At 36.7% G+C, this 8,978-nt stretch overlaps 1 protein-coding gene across 2 annotated transcripts in view; it reads right to left on the reverse strand.

Annotated features, from left to right (window-relative positions):
- Positions 1 to 2,559: 2,559 nt before the first annotated feature.
- The window catches only part of MRPL3 (mitochondrial ribosomal protein L3), a 45,798-nt gene continuing 39,379 nt past the window's right edge, over positions 2,560 to 8,978 (reverse strand). The window contains exons 8-10 of one of the 2 annotated variants that reach the window (XM_006770194.2): positions 7,567 to 7,644; positions 7,258 to 7,335; positions 2,560 to 3,140 (exon numbers count right to left, since the gene is read on the reverse strand). In XM_006770194.2, the coding sequence (XP_006770257.1) occupies positions 2,988 to 3,140; positions 7,258 to 7,335; positions 7,567 to 7,644 (309 nt within the window). In that variant the 3' untranslated portion in view covers positions 2,560 to 2,987. The remainder of the gene's footprint in view (positions 3,141 to 7,257; positions 7,336 to 7,566; positions 7,645 to 8,978) is intronic. The other variant, XM_015568111.1, reaches the window with a different exon arrangement.

Below are 8,978 nucleotides of genomic sequence, written 5' to 3' on the forward strand. Positions count from 1 at the left end.
GGGCGGAGGAGGGTGTTGATGGAGGCGGGTGGGAGTAGATGCTTTGTAGTCTGGCCCTGAAAGCCAGCACTCACTCTCATAATCCTAAAAGGTGATCATTTTTTCTTTAAAACTCAAATGCACATCTACACTCCACTTGCAGACTCTAGAGATAGACAGATGGTGGTGGGTTCGGGGCAGGCTATTACAGTGGTCCTCAACCTTCTGGCCCTTTCAATACAGTTCCTCATGTTGTGACCCAACCATAAAATTATTTTCGTTGCTACCTTATAACTGTAATGCTGCTACTGTTATGAATCATAAGGTAAATATCTGATATGCAGGCTGGTCTTAGGCTCCCCCTGTGAAAGGGTCATTCGACCACCAAAGGGGTTGAGACCCGCAGGTTGAGAACCGCTGCTCTAGAAGGTTCCCTGCACACCACACACTTCAAAACCCACGCCTTGGCAAATGGCTGCTGAATTATCCTCACTCTTATTCTGCCATTGGGCTATATTCAAATGCTGTAATGCCAAGTTTATGTTTTCCCAGTAATAACGTAGTGTTACTAAGACAACAGCTGCTTCCCATCACTTTCTCAGCAAACTTGACACATCTACAAGGTCACTAAAATCTTTTGATCAAATCTAGCTAACTAAAGAATTAAGGCATGCAATATTCTGAATTTCTAAGTTAAGCCTAAGTCCCTAAGCATTTGGGTCACACCTAATTTTAAGTTTTGGACACTTAAATTTACATAAATTTTAGAATCAGTTTGAACAATTCTATGGTAGGTCTGTTGTGATTTTAAAAACAGGACTGAATTCTTTGCACTATTGTCTTCTCATCCACAACCATAATATTGTTCTCTGTTGACGCTGGCAAACTTGGGCTTTTTCCCAGGTAACCTTTTTTTAAAAATTGCTATTGTGGATGGTATCCATTTTCCTCCCATAAAATTTCCCAATTACATATTGCTATTATAGATCTGTATATTAAGCTTGTACTCAGTCGCTTTTTTGAACTTTCTTCATTGGTTCTGGTAGCTGATCAGTTAATTGTCCTTGATCTTCTAGGTAGATTATGTTTTTTACAAATAGTAAGATCTGTTCTCATTTTCCAATATTTACATTGTTTTTGTGTCTTACACATTGGCTAGGACCTCCAAGAACATCATTGAGTAGAACTAGTAAAGGGTATCCTTGTTTGATCTCTGAGAAGAATGTGTTTTATATTTTATCCTTGAGTATGATGTTTGCTTGAGATATCTTTTAACAAGTTCAGGAATTTCTAGGTTGATAAGTTATTTAGGTTTTTTTTTAAAAAATGGTATGGAAAACAAGACTTACTCCAGTTTAAAATGATTCCTCTTGAAGAACTTACGATTAAAGCTAAATATGTAACAGTTCAATGTTTTATTTTGGTACCAGGTGGCTCAGAGCCAAACCAAGCATAATAACTGCATACTATGGCCTGCTCATCTATATTGTCTTGGCATCATTCCTTCCCAACCCTCCACCTATTTTGATTTACATCTTCCTAGATATTTCCCCCTTACGTTACTATTTTATTGCTTGGATTTCCTATCAATTTCCACAAATCTTTAATACAATGAGATTAGTGCAAATAAAAACTTTAGAAAAGACGTGGTTACATTTGGATTTAAAATAACGAGATAAATTTAGTAGGGTAGAAAAATACTGTGGGAACTTTTAATAAATCCATCAGTTATCAGGAAATCATGTGGAGACCTAACACTGTGGCTAGTAAGTCTCTTGGGTTGCCATATGAATCAAGTCTCGAAAACATCTGGAGTTAAAATGAATGCTGTGGGGCCTCAGTAACCTGGTCCAGAGTAGATTTAGTAGTTAAATGAGGCCTGCTAATCCTTACATTGCTAAGCTTATTTGTCGGAAGCAGCCATTAGAAAGCACATTTTAATTTCATAAAATGAAGTGAAACCCAGGGGCCGTTAACATTGCGTACCGCATAGAAATCTCTAAGACATACGCCAGGGACCGCACGTTTTTGGGCAAATTGCACGTTATTTAAATCATCATAATGCACTTTAGGTGTTGTTTTTCAATAATTATAACACTTTTATTTACAAAAACAATTAAACAATTAAAGTTCCTAGTACTTTTTTAACGTATGGTACTGCGAAAAACATTTTCCTCTATGAAGAGGGACCAAACAAAATTTACATAAGTATCTAGATTCGCTCCTTTTTCCATGGGCGTGAAAAATGAGAACACTCGCGAGCAGTCCTTAACAGATGGCGCGCAAAACACGAGAAAACTGAGCGGTACGAAATGTGTTAATAAAAGTTTGTTGAACATACAATCCCAGGCCATTTCAAATCCTTTTAAAAAGGCATCAAGGAAAAGTGGTTATACTTATTTTATAGCTGAGTGACCAAACTAAAAAATAACTATTGCTCTCCAGTGTAAATAAGACCCATAATTTACGATTGTCTTCGACAGGCCTTTAAGTATAACATGTATATTTCTGTAATTTAAATAAATACCTCACTTGCTTTCCCTCTTCAGGACTCTAAAATATAAAAGTCTGATAAAAATGAATTTTAGGAAATGGATTTTATTATCCAAATAGGTTATACCACAGTCCCCATATGCTTTGCCATTGTTATCCATAACCATGATTTCACAAAAACAAATCTTTAATAAAAGTTAAATTTATGAACATCTTAAGATAACTTGAAAAATATACAGTAAAAAAAATGAAATCCACAAATTACTAAGATTTTAATATGCACACTGCCAGTCCATCTAAATTTGGCATAGTCAATCTACTTAATTGATTTATTTAATGTGGTAATTTTAAAAAATTCCATTGGGGGATGAATGACATATTATTGCCCTTGACAAAGGTGACAAGTGTGATATTGTTTTGACTAAGAAAGCAAAATATAATTCCTGGCGATGTTATTGTTCTGGCTTATCAAAGCTAAAATATGTGAGGGTGAGGTTCTGCCATGCCCAAAGGGGTTAGGCAAATGTAATAGAAGGTGCACTGGGCAGACACACATTTTCATCATATAAATTTTCTGGTAGTTCCTCGTCATCTCCATCAGGAAAATATGTAGGGAATGGTAGATTTTTGCAGAAATCCTTATATGCAGGTAGTTTAGAATCTTTGATCTGGAGGGAGGAAACAAAGATTTCATTAATCAGTGCTACCAATTAAGTTAAAGATAGCCTGTTTTATTATTCATAATCAAAGAATATGTTCCTATATTTTCTAATGTGAATAATGCAACTGTTATTATATCTATATAAAGTAAAAGGAAATCAATGTATTCGTTTTATTAGAATAAGTTTAATTAATCCAATGACATAATCTTCCATAAGAAGAAAAATTTCTAGAACTGCCCAACAGGATAAATTATATAAAATATCAGTTATATCCAAATGGATATTTCAAATATAAAGATTGATATAGACTATATACCTAAAAGGTATTACTATCAACTTCTTAATGATTTCATCTACTCATATTGTCTATTTTTATTATTTTATAACAGATTTTTTGAGCTCAGATTAAAAATAGTTTACCTAGTATTTTTATTAGTCTTAATTCTAGAACACATAATAAAACTATCAAGTTTTAAGGAAATCAGCTTACATTTAACAAGTAGCATTCTCATTTGGAAGCTAAGAACAGAATAGTACTTAGCAAAAAACAATAAATTCATAAGTCTTTATAATATTGCTATTAACTCTTTATGTTCTAAAAATATTCTAATTTGTGAATTCACAAACTAAGGAATACTACATATGTTGATATAATCTAAAATGATGTGTTTTCTTTTTGGAAAACATCACTGGGTTCTTTAAAGCTTCTGACTTCTACAGTCTTCATTGAGAGAGGAATAAAAAAATTACATATAATTATACACACAGAGTAAAATAAGCCATAATAATTTTAGCAATAAGAAATGAATAATTTGGCCTGGCAGGAGTGGCTTAATGGTTGAGCACAGACCTATGAACCAGGAGCTCATGGTTCGATTTCTGCTTAGGGCACATGCCCAGGTTACAGGCTTGACCCCTGGGGAAGGGGCATGCAGGACATAACCAATCAATGGTTCTCTCTCATCATTGATGTTTCTCTCCCCACCCCCTTCTTTCTTTCTCTCCAAAATCAATAAAAATATATTTAAATGCCAAACTGTAAAAAAAAAAAAAGAAAGAAAGAATGAATAATTTGGTTGAAATAAGTACACAGCTGCTAGGAACAGCTAAGTACAGAAAAACATATCTATTTTAATCTCTCATTAAAACTGTTGTAAAAAATTATCAGTAAGGCACCCAGAAGAAAATAAACTCACTTTGGATTGAACTTTAACTTGGACTAAAAAGAGGTCATATTCTTACCAATTTAATCTGTTTCAGAATTTAGAATTGGAAATAAAACCTGAGTAAGTAGACAGTAAAACCAACAATAAAACTTTCTGTGCTAATTTGATAAATGTAAACATTTACTAACAGATGATTTAAAGGTTTCAAGGAGTATTTTGTGGGCTTGTGTTTAAATGTCAGCAGTTTGGTACATCTTTTTTTTTTTAAATTTTGTTTTACTGCTTAAAGAATTACAAAGAGTACATCTTTTGAAAACATTCAGCCCACTTTTTTTATTCTCCCAGGTGAATGCATAACAGGTACGCCTCTTGCCCGTAACAGAGTGAGTTCTTGTTACTTTTACATTTTTATACATCTGTTATAGCTGAGGAAAATTTCAGACAAAAAAAGCACTGCTTAAATATTCTAACTGTAAAAGCTACAGTACTATATGTAATTCATTGATTTGAAACATAAAAGATGAAGCAGCTTTGAGGGCTGGAAGTTTACAGTTCAAAGGTACAAGACTCATATGAATTTTGTGCACTTAATTTTACCTCTGGCTTTATTTCTTCCCTGCCTTCACCAAGACCCCCTCAATTATCTACTTCACTCTTTTTATATTTGTGTATTGGCAAAGCAGTTCAACTCTTGTGAAAAAAGGTAGGTTGGAGGGTTAGGGCACACACAAAAACCAGGCACACTTGAGTAGTATTTAGTAACATAGCCTACATTATGCTGTAAATAGTTTCTTACGCTCTCTTAATACATTTAGTGAATTCAAACAACAAAAGCTTACATTAATGAAACAGGTTGGTCATTCCAATGACTATCTTTACTAATTTTAGAATTAAAGATATTGGCAGCTCTGGACTCGGAGAGCAAAAGCTCCCATGGAGTGAGTGGGTGTTCGTGAGGCTCCCCGTCCAGCCAGGAGCGCTCATTCTCCACGGGCAACAACTTACCTGCTATGCAATCGCCCGGGAGAACAGAAAAAGTGGGCTGAATGTTTTTAAAAGATGTACCAAACTTCTGGACATTTAAACACAAGCCCACAAAATACTCCTTCAAACTTACACCTTAATGTTTGAAGCACACATTTTAGATTACAAAAGCTGTTTAGGTACCATAATGCAAAGACTTTATTTTTTCAAGATGAGTTCTTTTTAAAATCAAAACATGTCTGTGGAAAATGCATTCACTAGTGTGTTAGCAGTTCAAAGTGGACTAGACATTTCTCTGCTGCTGTAAGTTTCTCAAAATATATTTGGACTCCTCTTTAGAAATTGCCTTTGGGCCCTAACCGGTTTGGTTCAGCGGATAGAGCGTTGGCCTACGGACTCAAGGGCCCCAGGTTTGATTCCGGTCAAGGGCATATATCTTGGTTGCGGGCACATCCCCAGCGGGGAGTGAGCAGGAGGCAGCTGATAGATGCTTCTCTCTCATCAATGTTTCTGACTCTCTGTCCCTCTCCCTTCCTCTCTGTAAAAATCAATAAAATATATTTTAAAAAAAGAAAAAGAAATTGCCTTTGGTGGACCTTCTGTCTGTCTTTCTTCAGTGACAGCAGGCCACCATCCATTAGAGAGCTGACTGAATTTTTGAAAGCAATTTAAGTGGATGAAAAGTCTGAGTAATAAATGTTGCTGTTTATAACAACCAGATCAGAAAATGACTACATAATGGTTTTTCAAGACAGTTGACCTATTCATCCCCAATAGTTACTAAGAAGCATCTAAGAAGATGCTGAGCGGGTACCTGAGAAGTTGCAGCAGCAGCAGCAGTAGGGTTCAGCTGGAAAGCCAGCCTAGAATCGTGTATGCAGCCAATGGGGATATAAGGAGTTGGCAACATTAAAAAACCCACCTGCTATCCAGTGTAACTTTATTATGGAAAATAATCACTTCCCTCTCTTTTATTGGGTTGTGATATGCATAACGTAATAAATCTGGATTGCAGAAGTAGGGATACATTGAATTATGAAGCCAAAATGTTATGAGAAATACAATGACAACTTGCTGGCTTCAACCACTTGTCACTGTAGTCACTTGGAGAATGGATTACTTGGGTTTGGAAACCTACTTAAGCCTAAGCACCTGCAATCTTACAAAAGAAACAAGAGAATAATCCAGTCAAAAAGTGAAGAGTGCCAGAAAGGGAATTTTAATTACTCTAAGATTAAAACAAATATTGTACCTTATTCTAGTAACGGAACCTATTTTAAAAAGCACACAGAGACCCAATATGAAAAATCTGAGGTTTAAGTTTCAACCTATTTTTGTTGTTGGAAAATTAATGAAAACTATATTTCTAGGAATAGCTGATATAACTTCTATTACAAATTTATTTTCAGAATGGGAGGTTCAAAATTCGAGTGATTTATCACTTTGTATTACCATGGCTTACAATTCCAGGCAGAATATTTAATTTGTATTTTACTTATGAAAATAAGTCTGAGAGTCTGAGTTTTCCTTCATATGTTGAACATGAGCACACATATTTTCAGGGAAAATACTTAAAAGTACAATCAGAGCAATGCAAGTAATAATAACAGAATCTCTCTTTAAAATGTCTACCTTTAATCACCTTTCCTCTGGACACTCTCATTTAATTTTCACCTCCAGTATTTCTGGTTCCGGTGTCAAAGTATTCTTAAACTAAGAAGTCCTTTTTGGGAACGACAGATACATTCACATTTTGGCAAGAGTATCCTAAAGAGCCTCTGCTTCATGGTCCTACCCTTTTTACAGACATACACTATAGGTTGTTCTCTGCAATTTTTGCACTCAGTTGCTACTAAAAACAAACGAACAAACAAACAAAAAATTTATCAGAGAACTCATGTAGCTTGAAAATTAGGGGCTGTTTTTCATATTCATATAAATGAACAATGGAAAATAAAGACAGTTATACATACCTTTACTAAGCAATTTTTATGTCCAGGTACAGAGCCATTTACATAGATTATATTGTGCTTTGTATTTATTCTCCACACCTAAAGCCATAAATGAAATCATACTTTAAAAATCTGAGAATTTATAACACACACAGTTCACGTATCCTCCACCCCTCCATAACTGTAAAACCTATCAGAACAATCGTACTGTTTAAACATTAAACTGAACAAACAACAATTAAACAGACACACATTAAGTCCATACTCTGGTGCCTTTGCATTAGGGCATTAATTTAATCATTCCTAAAAAGAGCCACTTCAGAAACTCACTTTCAGTCCAAATTCTGTCCTATCTCTGTTTCCCATTTTCCCAGGCATTTTAGTTCCAGGCCAGACTCTGGCGACATCCTAAATGAGAGAACCAAAATTAGCACTTCTAAATATTCTCAATTTAAAACAGTTCTGATTAAAACAAAACGTAAACTAAGATAGGAATTATTAAAATGTTTAATCCCCTCCCCCATTCTGTTAGCCCCCAGTAAAGAACTAAATATGGATTTAGACACATCTACCTCAAGAGGGGTAATCCAGTCTAAATTAGATCAGAGCGACAAAATACATACAGACTAAGAACACAGGAGAAAAACTCAGTAACGAGAGTAGACACTGCGCTAGCACTGCTTGAGAATTTAGAAAGAAAATTTGGTCCTTTGGTGGTGTGACGTGTTTGTATGTCCAATACAAACACGTCACACCATCAAAGGAACAAGTAAGTGCCGGCCTGCTTTCATGAATCTCCTGGATTAGCTCATGTAATGCACTCCATCTGCACCACGGCTGCTGGAATGGTCCTACTCCCCCTCCCTTGCTTTTGATGTTACCTTTCTTCACCAGAATGATAAAAGGACAGTTCGTTATCGGAATATTGAGTTTGCTTGTCCAGCCCTGGTTATCTCCGATTCACATAAATCAAACAGCTTCCCACAATCTCTATTTTGACTCTGATAATAATGGATAATAATTTTACATCTAAAGAAGCAAATCTGAATTCCATCTAAAATGGGAAAGGTTCTCAGGACACATGAATTCTTGAAATAGAAAAACTTTTGCATCACTACTCTCATAACGGAAGTCCAGGGGAAGTAACTCATTAAGAGATAACACAGGAGAAACTAAGATGGCGGCAGAGATAAACACCGGGAAATTAATGCCGCTCACAACAATTGATTAATACCTCAGAGAAACAATACGGACTTCATCCAGAACCACAGGAAGCCTGGCTGACTGTAAACTCTACAACTATAAGGAAGGAAAGGCACACTGAGACCCGCAGAAGCTGCAGGAGAGAAGCGCAGAGGTACGGGGCTCTCGCTGGGCTTGCGCGCGCGTGCGGAAACGGGCTGGCACCCGAGGACGCGGCTGTCCTTTTGAATCCGGCGGGAGTCACAAGCTCCCGACGGCTCTGAACTCCGGTTCCGGGAAGTCTCTGGGGACCCAGGACTCAAGCGGGGAGAAACTGGACGGTCTGGCAGCGAGCGATCTTGAGGGCTTCTTTCCCTCAGAGGTGCTTGCAGCCGTTACCGGGACACTGAGACGCGCGTCTCCTTAGGGCAGGGCTGAGGCTCCGACATAGCTGCTTGCTCCGCCCGTTGATTCCCTGAGACCCCGCCCACCCAGGCTGCCGCAGAGGCTTTTGCATATGAATGCCCCGGCCATTTGCAACCTCTAATTACCTAACTGCA

This window comes from Myotis davidii, unplaced genomic scaffold (assembly GCF_000327345.1).
Source record: "Myotis davidii unplaced genomic scaffold, ASM32734v1 scaffold962, whole genome shotgun sequence".
NCBI classification, from domain to species: Eukaryota; Metazoa; Chordata; class Mammalia; order Chiroptera; family Vespertilionidae; genus Myotis; species Myotis davidii.